General features: G+C 60.4%; 1 protein-coding gene across 1 annotated transcript in view; it reads left to right on the top strand.

Moving 5' to 3' along the window:
* The window catches only part of PPARGC1B (PPARG coactivator 1 beta), a 43,704-nt gene that overhangs the window by 20,951 nt on the left and 1,399 nt on the right, over positions 1–21,354 (top strand). Inside the window, exons 2-11 of the mRNA XM_053956748.1 lie at positions 9,776–9,949; positions 12,112–12,324; positions 14,104–14,214; positions 14,896–15,985; positions 16,489–16,525; positions 16,897–16,961; positions 17,354–18,116; positions 18,631–18,706; positions 19,468–19,589; positions 19,849–20,003. Coding sequence (XP_053812723.1) covers positions 9,776–9,949; positions 12,112–12,324; positions 14,104–14,214; positions 14,896–15,985; positions 16,489–16,525; positions 16,897–16,961; positions 17,354–18,116; positions 18,631–18,706; positions 19,468–19,589; positions 19,849–20,003 — 2,806 coding nt within the window. The remainder of the gene's footprint in view (positions 1–9,775; positions 9,950–12,111; positions 12,325–14,103; positions 14,215–14,895; positions 15,986–16,488; positions 16,526–16,896; positions 16,962–17,353; positions 18,117–18,630; positions 18,707–19,467; positions 19,590–19,848; positions 20,004–21,354) is intronic.

A 21,354-nucleotide genomic window follows, 5' to 3' on the forward strand; every position in this document is an offset into this window, starting at 1 on the left:
GTCCCCTCTGGCCAGGACACCTCTGGAAAATGGGCAATCATTTATTTGGGTGTCGCGGGATGGGGGAGGAGAGGGAGCCCCTGATTCAGGGGGACAGGAGGGGGAGGGCCTCACCTCTTGCCGTCCCCAGGTGATGGGGACAGGGAGGTGCAGGGTGCCAGGTGTTGTGCAGGGCAGAAGCAGGAGCTGGCATGGGCAGTGCAGCAGTGAGGGGTGGCCAGCAGTGCCCACCCGCCTGGCACAGCGGGGGCTTCCACCTGCACTGGACAGGCTGGGCAGGAGGGTAAGGACAGATGTGAGTGGTTTTGGGGGTAAGGACAGATGTGAGTGGTTTTGGGGGGAAGGACAGATCTGAGTAGGTTTGGGGGGAAGGACAGATCTGAGTGGGTTTGCCCTTTGCACGGAGGTTTGCATCCTCTGAGACCTCGTGCATCCAGCTGAAAACTTCATTTTCACGTGGGAGCCGGGCACAGTGGGGGCTCCCACAGCCCCCCCCCCCCCCCCCCCCCGGCAGGAGGGCCAGCTCAGCCCGTGTCCAGCAGGAGAAAGGCTCCTGGAGGGTCCCACTGAGGGTTTGGTGCTGGTGGCCTGACCCCCAGCAGGGCAGGGCCGTCCCTGCAGCGTGCTGGGGCTGGGCTGGCTGCGAGCTCAGGCTAATGCAGGAAGATCCTCCTTGTGCCTTCTTAACCCCAGCTTGAACCTTCCCCGTCTCCTGCCTCGGCCTGATTAGCACTAAGAGGCTGCTGGTGGCTCCGGCAGCCCGGGCAGTGCCAGCCCACGGTGCCTTCCGTGGCAGGGGGCACCTGAACCCCCTCAGAAGCAGGGCAGCTGCAGCAGGGTGGGCAGGAGCTGGGCTTTCCCCTGCCCTGCTGCCACCTCCCTGCCAGCAGGGCTCCCAGCAGGGGACACCTTGTCCAGGCAGTCCCTGCTCCTCAGCAGAGCATCAGCCAGGTGTGAAAAGGCTCCTGTGGCTTTTGGGGAGGTGAAGGACGTCCTGCAGGTGTTGGGGGTGACAGCGGGCTGGGGTGGCTGGCAGGCAGCAGGTTCTCTCCACCTGCTTGTCAGGTGTAAAAGGGGCAGGATTGGGGCAGGAGCGGGGCCGGGTGTCACCTCAGCTCCCGTGTCACACGGGGTGACACCGAGTGCCAGAATGTGCTGGGAATTCCAGCCCTTGCCCGGGCTGGAGCAGTTCAGGGATTCCCAGGCTGTGGCTGTGGCTCCTGGAAAGCCAAGGGGAGCTTTGGGAGCTTTGGAGATGCCAAGGCTGTGGCTGTGGGTGGGGAGCACGGCTGTGGCTGGCTCCCAACTGGGATTTGATCTCGGAGCTGGCTGGCAGGGGTGAAGAGCTGCCAGTGCCAGGGTGAGCAGTGCCCGTGGAGCTGAGCTGGGGTTAGGTGTGCCACGCTGTGCCATGGGAAGATGTTTGCAATGTCCTCTGGGCACAAAGGGCCTCGTGGAGCCCTGTCAGCCTCTGAGCTGGGCACCAAACCTCCCCAGGGCAGGGACAGGGCTGCTGCTCCTCACTGGTGTCCCTGTGCCCACGTCAGTCATGTGGCTGCTGGCTGCAGGGGCATCAAGAAGAGGAAGGTCTGACAATAATCACCCCCTCATGTTTTCCTTACAGAAGGAGGGAGTTGCCATCGTGGGGAATTCTTGTGACCAGCAGAGCTGGCTAACAGTCAGCTCCTCAGTGAGTCAGGACTTGTCCCCTGTCATGGCACAGCCTGGTCCCCCGTGCTGCCAGCCTGGCTCCCGGGGCTCCCAGCTGCTGTGGAGCCACAGCCTTTCCTGCCACCTCCAGTGGTGTGGGAGTGGAAGCAATCCCAAGAATTTCAGTGTCTCAGTGCTCTGCTGGCCTGGACCACGGTCCCCACTGCTCCCAGTGCCACTGGGCATCCTCTTGGGGCTGCAGGGCTTGTGCCACCTCTTGCCCTGTCCTTGTCCCACACAGGCTGGATGAGACCTCAAAGGAAGGAGGTGAGGGGTGCTGGGGAGCCCTGCCTGCTCCTGCTCCTGCTCCTGCTCCTGCTCCTGCTCCTGCTCCTGCTCCTTCCCTGCCTGTCCCCAGGGGCAGGGGGTCCCATGGCAGGGCTGGAGAGCTGGGAGCTGATGGCACATTTCAGTCCCCACCGTGCTTTGTGCCCGGCTCAGCTCGTGCCAGCTGCTGTGCGTTGTTCCTGCCTTTGCTTTGGGGAGGCAACGAGGAATTTCCTAGCAAACCCTCCCAGTGTTCAGCCCGGGGTCTGAGCCCTGCCTGGCCAATGCCACCGAGTGGTGACAGGGGCAGGGCTGGCAGCAGCCACGGGCACAGGTGTGTTTGGGTGGTGGATGGCATTTGCCAGGCTGGCTGCTGGCAGGGTTGGGGTGCCACGGGGTGCTGCAGTTTGGCCCCAGGGGTGCAGGATGAAGCTGTCACACTTGGGCACAGTTCTGAGCACGCTGTGGGTGCCCAAGTGTGCTGGCACTGCCTGGCCAGCCCTGGCAGGGCATGGGGACACAGACAGGGCTGTTTCCATGAGGTGGTGTTGAGAGAGGAGGTGTTCCTTGGGAACAGCCTGTTCCTGCTCTGTCTGCTCCTTGCACGGGGCACAGCCACCACCTGCCCTTGCCTTGTGCCTGGCAGCACTGGGGGGGGCTTCAGGGTCTGTGGGGGCTGCCTTAGGGTCTGTGGGGGCTGCCTTAGGGTCTGTGGTGGCTACCTTAGGGTCTGTGGGGGCTGCTTTAGGGTCTGTGGGGCTGCAGGGTCTCCCTGGTGGGTGCTGCAGCCCTGGGCTGGTGCTGGAGCTCAGGCAGAACCCAAGTGGACTCTGTAATCTGGAGCCTGAGGAAATGAGCTGAGCGTGGTGTGAACATGCAGCTCTGTAACCTGTGATACACTTTGCTGCTGCCCTTCTTCCTAAGCCTGACACACCTTTGTTTGAAGTATTCCACCAGAATGTTGTTTATCCAGGGCATTATTACCAGTATCTCAGGCTCCTTTCTTCTGTCCTGTGACTCAAGGACAGTTTAGTGCAATTTCTTCCATCTTTCCTGCATATCAAAGTTATCCTGGCAAGTTCATGTTTATTGTTTGCGGTTAATGTTTAATATTTCCCATTACTGGCATCTCATGGTCGATCTTAATTACACCTCCTAATGTAAGACAAAAGTCAGGGAGCAAGACTGTGCCCAGGCTGGGGCTGGGGCTCAGAGCCTGGCTCTGGGCACCCCTTTTCCTACTCAGCACCCTCTTTTTCCCACCCAGCACATCTCAGGCTATGCTGGGAGGGCGGCTGCTCCACGTGTGCCGCTGAATCACAGAATTATTTCAGTTGGAAAAGATTTCTGAGGTCATCAGGTCTAACCTTTGAGTCCAACCCCTGAGTCCAGGCTGTGCTGGCACAGCATGCCCGGCGAGAGGCCCGGCAGCTCCCACGTGCAGCGCCCAGAGGGACCAGCAGAAGTTGGTTTGGAGTGGCTCAGGAGGAAGAAAGAGCTGCTGTTTTCTCAGCCCAGGTTTTAAATGAGGTTTTGCCTCTTGCTGGCTGGGCTGAATCGTTAAAACGGGTCAGTAGAAAGTTAAAAAAAAGTCATTAAAAATTAACAGGGGGCAGAGGGCAAAATGCCTGGCAGGACAGAGAGGTGTCTCATGCTCCGTGCAGCCTGGGAGCTCCTGTGTGCCTTCCCCCCAGACCTGGGGAAGGGATGAGCCTGTGTCTGTGCTCAGTGTGTGCAGGCAGGGTCCCCTCACCTCCAGGGACCCCTCGCCCTTCACTGGGGGGCTCTCAGGTATAAATATCGGGGGTGTCAAGGGGTGACAGGGCCAAGGCACAACCCGACACCACCTCTCCCTCATTCACAGTGACATTTTGTCAAATGCCACTGGGCAGGGGGGTTGCTTATCTGCTGGCACACACTCTGGTGACCTTCACAGCTCTGGCCAGGTGCCTCCTTGCTGTATTTACACTTATTTATAGCTGTCTCCTCCGTTCCCACCTCTGCCCTCCTCCCTGGTGCTGGAGCCAGGCTGCCCACCCCACACACCCTGCATCCCTCTGGGCTGGCACGGAGCTGGCACACCCTTGGGGATGGTGAGGGGCTGGCAGCACCTGGCCCAGGTGCTGATGGGTGACCCCATGGGGACTGAGTCCCCTGGCTGGGAGCTGTGGGGACAGCAGGGTGCACCCCTGGGTTTGGTCCCAGTGTGGGTCGTGCCCCCAAAGCCTCCTCACTCCGCTTCTGGGGCAGCTCAGGAGGGTGCTGGGGGGCTGCAGGCACCCAGCCCTGCCTGAAAGGGAGGAGTGGCTGTGCCCAGTGCAGCACCAGACAGCCCAGTGCCACAGCAGCCAGCACAGTGCCACAGCAGCCAGTGCCACACCAGCCCAGTGCCACAGCAGCCAGTGCCACACCAGCCCAGTGCCACAGCAGCCAGCCCAGTGCCACTCCAGCCAGTGCCACACCAGCCCAGTGCCACACCAGCCCAGTGCCACAGCAGCCAGCACAGTGCCACATGAACCAGCACAGTGCCACTCCAGCCAGTGCCACAGCAGCTAGTGCCACACCAGTCAATGCCACAGCAGCCAGCCCAGTGCCACATGAACCAGCACAGTGCCACACCAGCACAGTGCCACTCCAGCCAGTGCCACACCAGCTCAGTGCCACAGCAGCCAGTGCCACACCAGCCCAGTGCCACACCAGCCAGCACAGTGCCACACCAGCCCAGTGCCACACCAGCCCAGTGCCACTCCAGCCAGCCCAGTGCCACACCAGCCAGTGCCACACCAGCCAGCCCAGTGCCACACCAGCCAGTGCCACACCAGCCCAGTGCCACTCCAGCCAGTGCCACACCAGCCCAGTGCCACAGCAGCCAGCACAGTGCCACAGCAGCCAGTGCCACACCAGCCAGCCCAGTGCCACACCAGCCAGCCCAGTGTCACACCAGCACAGTGGCACACCAGCCAGCGGCACAGGAGCCAGCCCAGTGCCACATGAACCAGCCCAGTGCCACACCAGCACAGTAGCACACCAGCCAGTGGCACAGGAGCCAGTGGCACAGGAGCCAGTGGCACAGGAGCCAGTGTCACACCAGCCAGTGGCACAGGAGCCAGCCCAGTGGCACCAGCCAGTGGCACAGGAGCCAGTGGCACAGCAGCCAGTGGCACAGCAGCCAGTGGCACAGGAGCCAGTGGCACAGGAGCCAGTGGCACAGCAGCCAGTGGCACAGCAGCCAGTGGCACAGGAGCCAGTTGGACAGGAGCCAGCCCAGTGGCACCAGCCCGGTGGGAGCCCATCAATCGTCCCGTGGAACACCCCGCAGTGCCCCGCGGTGCCCGTCTCCCTGCAGGGCTGTAATCCCCGTTTGAAGCAGTCCGTGATTACGGATTTCCCTGATAAGCCCAGACAACTCTCTGCAAAACCCCTGCCCAAGGATTTTCTTTCCTTTTTCGAGGCAGGCCCAGTGAGGATGAGGAGGGAGAAGCCCCCCGTGGGGCCGAGGCAGGGCTGGTGGGAGCAGCACTTGGTGTTCTCAGCACTTCTCACCTGCTGCTGCTTTGGGTGCCGGCCTGAACGCCCTGGCTGATCTGGGGCAGTGCCTGCAGCACGTGTGGATGTATATTTATCCCCTAACGCCTTGGGCAGGCTCTTGCCTGTGCAGGGAGCAGCTGAGTCACCATTTGCTCCCCGGCGAGGAGTGGGCTGCTGCGCCTGGCTGCTCCCCTTGGTCCCTCCGAGGTGCTGCCTCTTTTCCTTCCTTCTTTCGGTGGCACGTGAGTGACAGGGCCACTGCAGGGCAGGATGAGGCTCCTGGAAGGTGCTGCCCGTGGCCAGCGGCACTTCAGAGGCTGCCCCTGTGCAAGGCTGACTGAGCACCAGCCCCGCGTGTGCCATCACCCCCTGTGCCCGCAGCCCACGCCACAATTCTTGGCCCCGACTTCAAGGGGTTGGACCCAGGGGTTCTGCAGATAAGGGTAATTTCTAGCAGTGTTGGAGAGGAGAGCACCTGCAGGTCTCTGTGTCACGGTCACTGCGCTGTCCCCAGCTCCTTGAGCCACTTGAGCAGAGCAGACAATGAGCTGAGCCCTTGCTTGCCCTGGCTCAGGTTGCTATTCCCTGGCAGCAGGGCTGCTCCTGCTCTCCCTGGGCTCGTGGATGCAGCTGACCCCAGCCAGCCTCTCCAGTCCTGCTGACTGCAGGGCTTTCGTTTGGGGAGCCCAAGTTGACACTGAAAATGAGGAAAACACTTCCTGTCTCGTTAATCCAGTGTTTGAATTAGAGTTGGGCTTGGGGAGGAGACTCGTGTCTCTTCAGAGATAAGACCTCACGTGCCAGAGTTCACACTGCTCCAGACCAGGACTGAAAGGGACATGTCCCACCTGCTGTCCCCAGGGCGTCAGAGCCAGCACTGAGCTGGGACATCTTGGATGTGGCTCCAACCCAGGACATGTCCCCAGAGCTTCTGGGGCCACCAGAGACAGTGGCCTGCATTGAACACGCTCACAACTGGGCAGGGAGATGGATCTAACCCTGTGCCAGCTCCTCGTGCTGCCACTGCCCTGGCAAGGACAGACTGGGGACATCACAAAGGGACGGGGAGTGGGAGCAGCAGTTACAGCCCCAGAGCACCCAGGAGCTCTTCACTGCCAGGAGACAGAGGGATGCTGACCAAGGAGACACCAGGAGCTGTCCCTGGAGCAGGGATTCATCAGACCCTGGCAGCAGCTCTCTGGTGGCAGCCTTGCTGCAGCACACCCGGGCCAGGTGTCTGGGCTGGAGGATGCCTCCCAATCTCTGAGCATGTCTCCATGGGTGTTTGCTGGCTGCACACCAAGAACCCATGGCTGATCTTCCTACAAAGTCCCGAGTAAAATTAGAACAAAAGTTCACTCCTCTCCCAAGGCAGCAGGAAGTGCAGAGGGTGGGAAAAGGGAGAGTCAGAGCAGATGAGGTCCCGTGCCCCACAGGCAGTGTCCCCATCGCTGCTGCCACCCCCGAGCCGGGCAGGGGGCTGGCCCCTTCCTTCCCCAGCCCTGTAGCCAGCCCAGAGGGGCTCAGGGCCATGGGTTCTGAGCTGGGAGTGGTGGGTTCCCTCTGGAGCCCCAGGCCCTTGGTGGCTGGGCTGGGTGAGTGGCACTGCCAAGCAGAGGGGACTGGCTGGGGGGCTGGGGTGCCCATCCCGGTGGCAGCGTGGGTGACCCCACCAAGAAAAGGCTGTCCCCTTGTTTTTCAAGGAGGAGAGGAGGAGGCTCCACACAGACAGAGCTGAGTTTTGGGCATTCCTGACCTGTGGGAGGCAGGAAGCTGGGAACATCCCCAGCATGGCAGTGGCAGGGCAGTCCTGCCCAGAGTGCCCGGAGAGGGCAGCTCAGCAGCGTTAGATTGCAGGGGTTTATTTTTACCCAGCCCTGCTGCCAATGGGGACATGTCACATCTGTGGAGTTGATCAAAAGACATCCCGAGCACTGGTGTCAGCTGCTCCTTGTGATCTCAGCACCAGGATCTTTTCCCTTGTGGCATATCAAAAGGAGCAGGAGAATTTGGCTGCTCTGCTATTTTTAATTGCACGCACACACGCACACACAGACACACGTATATCTATGTATGTATGGCTTGGCTAAAAATAAAAGCCTTTGCCTGTGTTCCCATGGGAAGATCTGGGGAGAAGGGGGAGACAAAGTTGTCACAAGACTTTTTCTGGAGCAGGCACTTGAGCAGGGACAGGAAGGCAGGGACAAGCCACAGCAGGTAAGGGACACATCTGAAAGGCCAAAGGACGTCTGATCCCAGAGCAGAGGGACAGAACAAGGGGAAAGGCAACATTTGTGTCCCCCAGAGCCGGCAGTGGGGACTCCTGACCTGCTGCACGTGCTCTGGCACCTGGGAACAGAGGTTTTTGCAGGGCAGGTTGGAAAATCCCCATCCCTGGGGGCCCAGTGAGGAGTCGCAGCTCCCAGAGCCCTCAGGGGTGCCCGATACTCTTTGTGGCACCACACTTGTGGTATCTACCTGAGACACATCCCTCCAGCAAAAAGGTGAAGGGAGGGTGTGGGAGAGCATCCCCCAGAGTGGTGGCAGCTCCCAGAGCAGCACCAGCAGCTCCCTGCATCCCCAGCCCCACTGCAGCCCCTGGGCCATGGCACCAGCTCACCATCAGGCCATAAAACCCTCTCCCTGTCCTGGCTGTGCCCTCCAAGGTGCTCTCCCTGTTTTCCACCTCCCCTGGGATTGGGCAGGGTGGGAAGGAGGTGAGAAATGCAAAAAGGGAGTGAGTGTGTGCACGGGAGTGTCCTTTGGAGTGTCCTCAGTGCGGTGGGGAGCGTGGCAGACAGGCTCCTCAGCCTGGGGGAACACAGTCAGTAATCCCAGATTATCCCAATTTGAAAAACAAAATAAAAATGAAAGAAGAGAAAGAGAGAAAAGCTGTCTTTTCCATTCCTGCAGCTGGGTTTGAAATCCCTTTTCCTTCCCACTGAGTGATGGAGGAGACCCTTCCAGGGTGCTTCAGGAGGAGGGGCCCCCACAGCTCCCCTGCAGCCTCTCTCACATGCTCAGATGTTTGCCTGCTCCAAAATCCACTTGCTCTGTAAATAAACTTGCTTCCCTCACTGCCAGAAGACTCCCCTTGGGCAGCCAGTACTGGGAGGAGTCTCACCAGACCTTTCCCCTGTGTTCTACCCTGGACACTGAGGCAGAACCAGGCAGGGTCCAAATGCCAGGGCAGGCAGCGGGTGCTGGTGCCAGCCCCGGCTCCCTCGGGTGCTGGGTGCAGCTGTGGGGTTTCGTGGCTGGAAGCCAGGCCCAAGTGGGGCAGGTGCCAGCTCCTTTCTGTGGTTAAATGGAGATTTTCAGCTCAGTTCCTGCAGCTCACATCTCCCCGGGTGCTCTCAGACATGCATTCACTTCCACGCTGTCCTCCTCACCCTGCACGGTGCAGGGAGCAGGCTCTGGGTGCTCTTGGTGACCTTTGGGATGTGCAGCTTCCCCAGAGGGGTGTCCTGAGTGCTTCAGGGCCGTGTGGTGGGGACAGGGTGAGCACCAGGTGTGAGGCTGGCCCCGTGTGCTGCTGTCCCAGGTCTCCTGTGCTGATCCCCAGGCCGCCCCTGGATGTCACTTTTAGGGCACCGAGGGCAGGAATTGCCCCTGGATGTCACTTTTAGGGCACCAGGGGCAGGAATTGCCCCTGGATGTCACTTTTAGGGCACCAGGGGCAGGAATTGCCCCTGGATGTCACTTTTAGGGCACCAGGGGCAGGAATTGCCCCTGGATGTCACTTTTAGGGCACCAGGGGCAGGAATTGCCCCTGGATGTCACTTTTAGGGCACCAGGGGCAGGAATTGCCCCTGGATGTCACTTTTAGGGCACCAGGGGCAGGAATTGCCCCTGGATGTCACTTTTAGGGCACCAAGGGCAGGAATTGCCCCTGGATGTCACTTTTAGGGCACCAGGGGCAGGAATTGCCCCTCAGATGACAGTGCTGTGGCTGTGCTGTGCCCTGACCATCTGCTCACTGGGAGGGACGAGGTTTTCCCCAGGCAGGTCCTGCTGTTCCAGCCTGGCACACAGCTGGGGTTTGGTGGCAGCTGTGGGGCTGCTCCAGTGACCGGTGCCAGGCTGTGCAGGCCGAGGGGGTGAAAAGGTGCCCACCACACCCTGCCAGTGCCTGGAGCCGCGTGGGAAGAGGGGCTGGAGCGGGGCTGGGAGCACCAGGGCTGGGTCACCGGCTGACATGGGGGGGATGCTGCTGCCCTCCCTGCCTGCTCCTCGGGGCTCAGCCGTTTCTCTCCTCTCCTGTGCTCAGTATGAGGTGTCTGGCGAGGAGCACCTCTACTCCGACTTCCCCGAGATCGATCTGTCCCAGCTGGACGCCGGCGACCTGGACTCTGCCGGCTGCTTCAGCGAGCTGCAGTGGGGCGGGGAGCACTCGGAGACCGACTCCAGCCAGTACAGCACCGACGACTCCGAGCTCTTCCAGGTACCCCCATCCCCCCGAGGATGGAGGCAGGGGGAGAGGGAGGGTGGGAGGAGGGAACACACACGACTATTAATACCTCCTCCCCAGCTGATTAGTGCTCCATTAATTTGTGCACCGGCTCTAAATGGGGCAAGCCGAGTAGGGCTAATGAGGAGGAGGAAGAGGAGGCTGCTGAGCCAGCCCTCCTGTGCTGGATTATTCACTGGAATTGCAGCCGGGGTGCAGCGTGTCCTGTTCCATTCCCGGGATGCCAGGGCAGCAGTGCGGGGGTCTCAGCACTGGAAAAATTCCCTTTCCAGGAGCAGGAAGCAGCCCCTTCCTCTGCTCCTTCACAGGAAGCAGCCCCTTCCTCTGTTTCCCCAGCTCTGTCCCTGGGGTCCCTGTGTTCCTCTGCTCGGCTCTGGGCTGGGGTGGATCCGTGGCTGTGCCAGCACGGTGCAAAGCTGGGGCAGGGGATGCTCCTGGGCACAGGCAGCACCTCTCCGTGTCCCTCTGCTGCTGCCTCTCATCTCCTGGAGCTGCGAGGACAGGGCAGGGCTGTGGGCACAGCACAGACAGGCTGGAAGCAGGGAGATGCAGAGGGGACCGGGCACAGAGCAGGCTGGGCAGCCCCCTTGCCCTGCCCAAAGCTCATGCCATGCCTTGGATGTGGCCTGTCCTTGGGGTCTCTGTGCCCTCCTGAGCAGCACCCAGGCCTTCACCCCCTTGCACAGGGAGGTTGTGACCCACTGGTACCAGCTAATCACCAGCCCTGGGTTACACTCTGGGAGGAGGAGGATTTCTATTTAAACAAGGAGATTAAAAAAAAAAAAAAAAAGCCTCAATATTTTCTAACCTGCCCATAATAACAACCCTCTGGCTTTTATGCTGGGCTGATGCTGTGCTTGAAAATGGTCCAGTCCAGCTGAGGGACCTTCATCACGAGATGCATATTTTCCGTGAACTTCCTGGGGAAAAGATAAACAGAAAAGAAATGCAAAAAGCCAGGCCGATGAGAAGCAGTGGAGTATGATGAAATGTATCCCACTGAACTTGTATGCACAGCAATCTCGTGCCAATAACAGGAGGAAAAGAAACGGAGCCAAAAATGGAGCATCCTGCTGCCTCTCCCTGGAGCCTGCTCTAGTAACTGCGAGCAAGGTTAGGGCATGGAACAAAAGATGTTTAATTTTCAAACAAGAGGAGAGAAACACAGGAGGCTGTGTGCAGGCAGCAGTCCTGCCTGTGAGCCTGACTTCACCCCCGTGCTAATTTTATCGCTGATGGTAGCCTGCTTCTCCTTGGACATGGTTTACATTCAGAGTGTGATGGAGGAGGACCAAAAAGAAGGAGCTCCTGGCTCGCTCCAGCCATTCCTCAGCATCTGCATTCTCTTCTGGGCCTTCAGCATTGTATTGCCAGACTGGAAGGGAACTCGTGGGGCTGGGTGGGACTGGGAGGGCACTGGGAAGGCTGGAGGTGCAGCAGCAAAGCCAAAGCCCAGATGAAAGGAGGGACCCAAGCCGAGCTGGAGCAGTGGGCAGGGAGGAGGCAGGAGCAGCCCCTGGCCCAGGGTGAGATGGGCCTCGCACTACAGCTCCCCTGACCTCGTTTTTGGGTGAGCAGCATGATCTGGGGATGCTGATGGGAGATTTGGGAGTGACTGGGGCTGTGCTCTGGGCAGGATCTCTCACAGAGCACTGTGAGAGAGTGAATGTGAGGGCTGAGAGCCCCTGAGGGGCTGCAGGTGCCTGTCTTTGGGGGCTTTCAGTGAACACAAAACTCAGAGTGGTTGTCACAAGCCGTGGCATCAGGCCTGTGGTGCAGCCTGGGCAGAGCTTCCCCTGTGCCCTCTTGTCCACTGGGCAGCCCTGGCTGAGCTCACAGCTCTTGCACTTGCAGAGTCAGGAGGATTTGGGCCAGGAGCTTTTTCCTGACAGATCCTTTATCTGCTGCTGTTTGCCTCCATGGAGGGACTGTGGGGAGAGAAGATGCTCTGATTCATTCTTCTCCTGCTGGGGTGCAGGTGGACAGACTGACGCTCCTCTTCCAGGTCTCACAGTGGGGTCACTGAGAAGTGTGAGAGCTGGTGTGGCTCTGCTGGTCCCTGTCCCCTCTCCAGCATCCTGGGGACCCTCAGCCCAGCCTAACCCCCCCCTTTCTTCTCTGCCTGCTCCTTTCAGATAATAGACAGCGAGAACGAAGCGCTGCTGGCAGCCCTCACCGAGACTTTGGATGATATACAGGGAGATGACATGGGCCTGGCTGCCTTCCGAACTATGGAAGAGGGGGACACGCTCAACCCTGCCACCACCTCACCTGCCCCCTCCCCCAAACCCACCGCCCCGGTCACGGGGGGGCCGCCCCCGGCCCCCGAGTGTGATGAGCTGTCTCTAGTAAGAACCCACTTCCTACTGTTTAAGGTGGATTTGGATGAGCCCCAGATAAGCCGGCTGCATGGGTATGATAGGAAGCCAAGGTCTGAATTTTTTCATTCTAGGCTTAAAACTCTCTTTAACCGTCAATACCAAAGCATATACTTGTATTGTATACGTATACATGTTCTGCATCATTGCTGTCACCTCCATCGCCATCCTCACGGGAACGAGCTGTGTGTACACAAATCTATCTCTGGACGGGGTGGGGGCGGGTGGCAGAGGGCTGGGGGCTGCTTTGGCACACCCACACCTGCTTTTAATCCCACGTGCGGGTGTGGGGCTGCCCGGGGCTCTCCCCGGCTCATTCCAGCCCCGTGCCCATGGGCAGTGGTGGCTTTTCCTCCTGGCTCTGCCCCGGGCTGAGCTCCCTGCTGTCACGAGAGGGGCTTGCCCGAGTGTCAGCCCCTGCCCTCGGCTTTCATGGGAGGGTTTGACCCTCCCTGTGCCTTCCTTCCACCAAAGCCCCTCAGGGGCTGTGTGGCCTCCAGTCCCTCCAGATTTGGTGGCTGGAGCATCCCACTTGGTTCCCTGCAATACTGGGGCTCCAGCCCCGCTCCCCTTCCTGGCCAGGATTAACTGGGAGCGTTTCCTGCCCTGCCTGGGAGGTTCCCTGGGACAGGACACCCAGCCTGCTCCCTCCTGCGGCTCACAATCCCCCCCAGAGCCCCCAGCCCGGTCCCGGGGTGTCCCCAAAATCCCAGCAAAGGGGAGGAGTGACATCCAGTGGTGACAGCGTGCATTTCCACCGCCCGCGCCCCGCGCAGGGGTATATATCACACATGACCTGTATGTGTATATATAGGATGTATACGTTGCAGGGGCGGGGGGGAACGGGAGCTGGGCGCTTCCACCCACAGGAGCCTCTCTCCTAAAGCTGCGGGTGCCCCGGCTGGCATTTCCTGGCAGATCCTGACCCGGGCACCCCTTTCCTATCAGTCCCTAACCCCCCAGATCTGTCTCTGCTGCAGTCCCCGGTGCCTACGCAGTCGTCTTGCTGTTGAGCTGTTGTTGCCTCGGGTCGTTAGCGCCACGTGGGCACAATCTGAAATGTTGTTGCTGGGTGTGGGGTCTGGGGTGTTTTTCCCTCCCCCTGACCAAAATTGGGGTTGAGTAGAAGGACAATGTGCTGACCCTGCCATCAGAAGTGGTGGCACTGCGGGTGAGCTGGGGAAAACCCCGCTCCCAGCGACCGTGGGCTTGACACGGCGCTGGGGGAGATCCTGACGGACCCCACAGGGATTTGCATCTGCAAAACGCCTTGAAAGCTCGTTAATGAGTCAAGGCCCTCTCTGGATGTTTTGGCTAAATGAGCCTCACACAGGGACTCAGCGAGCTGTCCAAACCCATCACTCACACCAGTGTAAAGCCTCTGTCACCTCAGGGCAGAAGCGATGGAGTGAGAAGTTGGGATGCCACGGCAGCTCCTGTGTGTCTGACCCGAGTGGGGTTGTCCCTGGGAAGTAAATTCCCTCCTGTCCTCACTGCCCCAACCTGCCTGGGGGTCCGTGGGCTGAATGCTGTGGGGACAGCCCCGACCCCCACAGGGCTGCACACAGCCCCACAGCCCCGAGGAGATGGGAACTACTAACCCTAACCTTCCCCCGCCTGATATTTTTTTTTTTGCCCCATTTTTGGGTCGGATGCTCGGGGATGGATGTGCTCACACGTGAGCCGAGGGGCGTTTTCTCCCGCCCTCGCTGCGATGCCGACTCCTTTTCTTGCCCCTTCTCTTTGCAGCTGAAGAAGCTGCTCCTCTCTCCGTCGCCTCCGAGCTGCGAGGCCCAGCGGGACGGGAGCGCCCGGCGCCCGGGGACCCCAAAATCCCGTCCCCCACGGCCCTGCACAAAGGTATTTCCTGGAGCCCCTGCAGCACCCACCTCCTGGGAGCTGGCCCAAAGCTGGTGTTGGGGAGTGTGAGCAGCCTCTGGGCTGGGCAAGGCGTTGGGAACAGGCAGGGACTGTCACCCGCAGTGCTCCCATCCCTGTCTGACGCAGTCTGGGCTCTGCAAAACTTTAGACTCCGTGCTGTGCTAAGAAGCACCCTGATCTCACTTGAACCCAGGGGGGTTTGGCCTCTCTGAGCTTCCCCGAGCACCCATTTGTGAAAGTCCCATGTGCTCCATCCCTGGTCACCCCCTTGCCCCCCTCCCTGCTGCCTCTCAGCCCAAGCCAAGGCCTTTGGCCAGGAGTCGCTGCCCGTCGTACTGCAGAGCCCACCCCACCGCTTGAGCTGATCTGAAACCCGGCAGAAGGTGCCACCAGAGAATTTCCTGCTTTGCTGGTGGTAATTGTGCGGGGCATTAGGCCTGGCCAATTAGATTCTGTGGGAAGAGCAGCAGATCCCTCCTGGGGAGGAGAAGGAGCATCACTGCCTGCAGGAGGGGCAGCACTCGGGGCACGGGGCTGACCCCAGAGATTTCGGGGTGCTGGTGAGCCAGAACCCCAGGGTGTGGGGTGGCTCTGTCAGCCTCCCCCCAGGGTCGTGGCTGTGGGGCTCAGGGCTGACTTTCTCCTCTCTCCTCTCGGAAGGTGGAGGGTCCCCGGGACAGGAGGGCGAGCGTCCCGCAGGCACAGAGCCGCAGCTGCACGGAGCTGCACCGGCACCTCACCTCCAGCACCTCCTGCTCCCAGACCAAATCCCCCCAGGCACCCGAGGAGTGCCCCGGCAGCGGCCACCACCCGTCCCCGGGCGGCTGCGCCCACCACGAGGACGACAGCGACTCCAGCGAGGACTCGCTGAGCTCCGGCGACTCGGTGGCCGCCCTGTCCTCGGCGGAGGATGGCACGGGCAGCCAGTTCTCCTGCGAGGGGGAGCTGCACTCGGTGGTGGAGCTGATCCGCTACATGCACACCTACTGCCTGCCCCCTCGCAAGCTGCCCGCCCGCGACCCCGCCGACAGCAGGCCCCAGCCCTGCAGCAGCCCCTTCAAGAGAGCCAAACCGGACTGTGCCCCCGCGCCGGGCAGCGCCCAGAGCCGGCCGGGCTGCGCCTGGCAGGCAGCTGGCAGCAGCTGCAAGAAGCCCGGAGCGTCCTTCTCCATCCTGAAGGAGCTGCTGGCGCGGGACCTGCTGTGCGATGTGAGCAAGCCATACCGCCTGGGCAAGCCCGTGTACGCCGCCCTGGCGCGGCCGCCCGGCTCCTGCTCCCCCGTGCCGCCCGATGGGGAGGATGCCAGCGGGACTTGCACATCCAGAGTGAGAGCAGCGGCAGCGGAGAGGGGCGAGCCCCGGCAGAGCCCCGAGGCGGAGGCGCCGCGGGAGCTGGGCGGCCTTGAGGACGATGCTGGGAGGCAGGAGGGCGCCGCGGGCGCGGGGAAGGCGGCCCGCAAGCAGGACAGCGCTGTTCACGCCGTGCGCCGCTCCAAGAGACTCAACCCCGAGCTCGGGCACTGGCTCTCCTTCCTTGAGGAGCCCCACGCCGAGCCCTCCGTGCCCCTGGGCTGCAGGGAGGCCGCGCCGTGCCCGGTGCTGGAGGGCTTCTCTGCCGAAGAGCCGGCGGCCGAAGTGGAGGTGGGGGGCACAGCCCCGTCGGCGGAGCCCCAGCCCCTCTGCCTGGGCTCCCTGGGGGATGGCGAGGTGGCCACCGAGAGCCGGCGCTGTGCCCTCCCGGAGCAAACAGGTGAGGGGCTTGGGGACCGTCACTCTGCTCGCCCTCCCCAGCGTGCCCGTGCTGCCCGTGCCATCCCTGCTGTGGGCAAGTGGTGCTGGCCAGGTGCTGGGCACTCAGCTGGCAGGAGAGCTGTGAGCAGCCCCCTGTGCTGCCTGGCTGTGGGGTCCCTTGCATGGGCAGCTGGGGGTCTGCTCTCTTTTGGGGTGCTTTTTCGATCCATGGGCATCTTCTGCCTCAGTTTCCCCATCCTTATAATGAGGTGAAGGAGTTGGTGTGGCCACAAGCCAGCAGGGACCAGTTTGCCCCATCCCTCCAGGTTTTTCCCTGTGGGTTCTCCCTGGGTCTGGGCTCCGGGGTTCAGCTGCAGTGGTGCCCCAAAACCCCAGCAAGTTGCAAGTGCAGGAATGGCTCGGCCCTGGCAGTGTGAGCTGTCCCTCTCAGGTGGGCAAAGCCCTCAGTGGGCACTGCAGGGGTACAGCTCCACTGGTAACCTGCTTCTTCCTGCCTTTCAGAAACACCCAGGTGTCTCACGCTGTCCTTGGCACAAACGTAAGTGCAGGTGGGGCTGAATGAACCAGTGTGGGGCTGGAAACTGCCTGGGGTTGTGTGGCTGGGCAGGGCCTCTGCAGCCAGCACAGGGAGCTGTGTTTGCAGGGCACAGGGAGTGGCACCGCTGGGCACGGCGCTGTGGGGAGCCACAGGGTGCAAGGAGCTGGGACAGTCCCCTGCCCAGGGCAGGGCATTTTCTGTGTGCCCTGGAGCTGCTCACCCCACTGCCCTTGTGGGGTTACTCTGTCAGGCAGCAGCCGAACTGGGAGTGTTCGCTTGTGGGAAGTGTTTTCTCAGCTTGCTTTTTTTTGGGTTTTGGGGCTGTGGTTCACCTAACACTTTCTCTTTCCCGGTTTTCTGCTCTTCTCCAGTGACCCAACCTTTGGGAAGAGAAACTTTGAGCCAATGCTGACCGTGGAGCTGTGTGGGACAGCAGGTAGGATAGGCTTTGAATTTTTTAGTTCTGCAAAAATGTACTCTAGGAGGGGACTCATTTGCCCTAAATTCAGCCTGGAGGCATCAGTTCCAGCCTACCCAGCCAAGGGGGCACCTTCATCCCCTTCACATGGCAGACACAGGAGACACATCCGAGCACCAGGAGCAGCTCAGGGGAATGTGCTCCCATTTGGGGTGGGAGGAGCTGTTCAGGGGGTCCCTGCATGAGCCAGGAGGGAAGGGGGAGTCCTCTGGTCCCTACTGGGATCAAGGCATCCTTCTTGTTCCCAAAAGTGCCAATGGCTGAGGCTGTGGGGGCAGCCCAGGACTGGGGTGGGGCAGGGCAGGCCGGAGGGGGCAGAGCTGACTCCTGCCCTTTGTCTGGGGGTCCAGGTCTCACACCGCCCACCACTCCGCCATATAAACCCGCCGAGGAGGACCTGTACAAGCCAGACATCCCCCAGGAGGCAGGGAAGGAGGAGGGGATGGCCCCCAGCCCGGGGGGCGCCGGGGACGCGGCAGCCTCACGGAAAGCCCCCAGGAAGCACCCGGAGAGGACGGAGCTGTTCGCCCACCTGAGCCGGGCGCGCCCGCTCCCCGAGCAGCAGGGCTTGCTCAAGCGGCCCTTCTCCCGCTCCTTCGGGGACCACGACTACTGCCAGGTGCTGAAACCCGAGCCTGCCCTGCAGAGGAAGGTGCTCAAGTCCTGGGAGCCCCCGAGCCAGGTGGAGACCGAGCACAAGAGGAGGGTCCCGGCCGCCCACTACCAGGGGCTGGAGCTCGGCAAGGACACGGGCACCGAGATGCTCTGGAAGGACAAGGACGGCGTCAAGCAGCTGAGAGACCAGGAGATCAGAGCCAGCTTAACAAAGCACTTTGGCTTTCTGGACAGTGCCCTCGACGACGAGGACATGGTCTTCTGCAAGACCCCCGAGTACGACACCGTCTTTGAGGACAGCTGCAGTGAGAGCGGCTCCCCCGTGGAGGAGGATGAGGATGAGGAGGAGGAGGAAGAGGAGGAGCATGGCGACACCAAGCTGTGCCTGAGGAGAAGCGCCCTTTCCAGGACCAGTTTGCATTACTGCTCCCGGAGCAGGTCCAGCTCGGGCTCCTCGTGCTGCCGGTCGCGGTCACCTGCCAGCAGACGCACCTTCAGGTAGGGGACACGGGGACGCTGGCACTGGCTTTGTCCCCTGAATTTTCAGCATGGTGCAGGGCAGCCCCCAGTGCTCTCTGCTCTGCTGGCCCAAGTAGTAAAGATGCTAATTAAAGAAAGAAAAACTGTGAAAATAATTGGTGCCGCAAGTAGTAAAGATGGTAATTTAATGAAAGAAAAACTATGAAAATAATTAGTGATGCATCAGCCACTACTGCAAACGTTGGCCATGGCCTGAGGAAGCAGTGGAGGACTCAAGCAGCCAGGGGGTTTCATGGGTGGGCACCCAAGCCAGGCCTGGGAAGGGGCAAGGGCTGGCTGGGGACACCCTGGCATCTACGAGAAAAAACTTGGCAGTGTCCTTTCCAGTGTTTCCAGACCCCAATCTCTCCTTGGCTCCCAGTGCCCCTGAGCGCCCACCCACTCCTGTGGGTGCCTCAGCTTCTCACTGATGTCTGAAGCTTTCCCAGCAGCTCCCCCAGCCCCGGGCTGAACTCCCGTCCCTCCCTTGCAGGTGTGAGAACGGCGAGCAGTGTCAGGGCGGGAGCGGGCAGCGGGGCCAGCTGAAGAAGAGACGGGAAAAGGCCATCGTAAGTGAGGGGGGACCCCACGGGGACAAAGCAGGGCCAGCCCTCAGCTCATCTCCTGCTCCAAGAAGCAGCAGTGGAGCCCATTAGCCCTGGCTTCAGCATCCCTTGGTGCGAGGCCAGTGTTAAACAAGGACAGGGGGTGGTGGGGGGAGGAAAACCCAACGTGCAGCAGAAGCCGCCAGCGATTGGCAACACACGGAGTCCTTGGCACAGGGATGCCCAGAGCATCCTACACTGGTGCCTCAGCACACTTGGCACTGGCAGTTTGTGGGGTGAACTGGGGAATACCTGATGTCACAGATACGGCCCTGCTGCATCCTCGTGCGCCAGGAACCCGTGGGCACATGGTGGGAGCTGGGAGAGGAGTGGGCACGTGGGAGAGTAAATTGGTGCTCCCTGCTGTAGTGCACACACACACACTCTCACGCTCACACATGCTGCTTTGGCACTTTGTTCTGCAATGCAATTGGATTTTGCCCCTGGCAATTCTTGGGAATATATCCCACATTTGCCAGGAGAAGCTGCAAGAATGCAGGAGAATTTTAAAAGAGAAGAAGGGGGCGGTGGCTGCTCCAGCCTGGTTATGGCTCTCCCAGGGGACACTGTGACCTGGCTGGAGCGGAGACAGCCAGATCCTGGAGATGCCAGGCTGTGTCCATGGCTGTGTTTCCCAGTGCTGGCTGCAGGGGCTCCTCCACAAGCCCATCAGCAGCACAGAGGTGCGGGACCCAAGCCTGAAAGCTTTTGGTTGCTTTTGGCAGGGGGAAGGCCGGGTGGTGTACATCAGAAACCTCTCCAGCAGCATGAGCTCCAGCGAGCTGAAGAAACGCTTCGAGGTGTTTGGTGAAATCGTGGAATGTCAGGTCCTGACCAGGACTAACAGGTGGGTGGGCAGTGAGCTGTGGTCTCCAGCAGCTTCAGGCAGCTCCTCTCCTCAAGCCCCACAGCCCTGCCAGGCATCAATCCCCTGGGTCAGCCGAGCCCTCGGTCTTGGTGCTTTTGTCAAGGAGATTCAGTGTGTCCAGAGCTCCAAGGGGATCTGTGGGATGGGGGAGTGGAAGAATGCTGGGCCAGGGGTGTAATGCTGCATCACAAGGGCTGTGGGGCTCATGACATCTTGAATTTTCTCTCTGGTTGCTCAGGGGGGAGAAGTACGGCTTCATCACGTACCGGTATTCCGAGCACGCCGCCTTATCGCTGAAGAACGGCCCCTCGCTAAGGAAGAGGAACGAGCCCTCCTTCCAGCTCAGCTCTGGTGGCCTGGGGCGCTTCTTCTGGACCAGATACGCTGACCTGGGTGAGGAAGCAGCAGCTGCTTTGTCTCTTTTATCAGCACAGAGCTGTTACAGCACCCTGCACCGCTGAGCCCTGCTCACGCAGGGATCCCAAACGCCTTCAGAGCCTGCAGGAAAAGCCCACTGCCTTTCCTATGGCTCATAGAACTGCTCGTGGCTCAGACAGGTGGATTGGGGATCTGGGGAGAAGGAAAAAAAAGTGGTGTGAGGCCTCAGGGTGTGTTGGCTGCAAAATGTGGCATCACAGCCCGGGGCTGCCGGGTCTCAGCTGAGCGCAGCCCGGCCTGTGTCTGCTGAGTTTCTGCACAGTGCTGGAGGCTTTCCAGCAGAAAACTCCCTTCCCAGGCATTAGAGAAGGCAGTCAGCAGCATTTCATTAGCCCAAGAGGTGATGTGGGTGGTTTGCTGCTCTGCAGGACAGATTCACCACGCTGCACATGCACTCTGGAGCCAAAGTGACAGCACTGAAATGTGCTGTGGCCGCATTAATCCTTTCAGTGCTTCAGCAAGGTCTCAGTGTCTGTGTCACCAGGGCTGCAGCCTGAGCTGAGGGCCAGGAGCCAAACCCTGTGCTAGTCCTGCAAGACAAATGTGTTCCAGGCTTTGCCCAGCCCTCCTTGCTTCAGGTGTTTCACCGACACTGCATGTTTATTTCTGTACCCTCTGCAGGGGTGAAGGGTTCTGGATATTACTCGATGAGTGAAAGACTGAGGTCCAGAAAATAAAGCCCCAAGTCTTGACTTACCTCCAGGTGCCCCATCTGATACAAGCACTCCCTGATTTTTTTTATCACCTTGCAGTATCTGCTCTGCTTAGAGCAGCCATCCCTTGATTTTGATTGTGGGCACAAATTGCTCATCTAAATAAATCCCAGAACCTCCCATTTTGGGCACAGAGAAATTAGGAACCAGGTAGCACTCTGTGAGGAAGATGGTGACTCTGCAGTGCTGTGGGGAGCGGGGCCAGAGCTGCCCCCCTGCCTAAGAGAAGCTCCCTGAGTGCTCCTCTCCTGATTTCTGCAGAGCCACCAGTCACCCCCTTCCTGCACAACCCAGCTCGTTCCTAAAATCCTGCTCATCCTGGTGAGGAGGGGAGCCCCCAGGCAGAGGTGAAATGCAACCACACCATTCAAAAATAGACACCCAAAATGTTAAGCTGCTGTGAAATTAGGCAGCCTTAGTTCTGCTACGTGCTGAATTCCCTGGGCTTTGCAGAGGCGCTCTGTGTTCAGCTCCTGGCACAGGGCTGGCAGTGGAGCAGGCTGGCTCTGCCACCAGCACAGCTCCCATGGGATGGCCCTGTGTCAGCCCCTCCAAATTCAGCTGCACCCAGCAGATTTTTTCACTCCTGGCAG

Source organism: Vidua chalybeata, chromosome 15 (genome assembly GCF_026979565.1).
Source record: "Vidua chalybeata isolate OUT-0048 chromosome 15, bVidCha1 merged haplotype, whole genome shotgun sequence".
Taxonomy (NCBI): domain Eukaryota; kingdom Metazoa; phylum Chordata; class Aves; order Passeriformes; family Viduidae; genus Vidua; species Vidua chalybeata.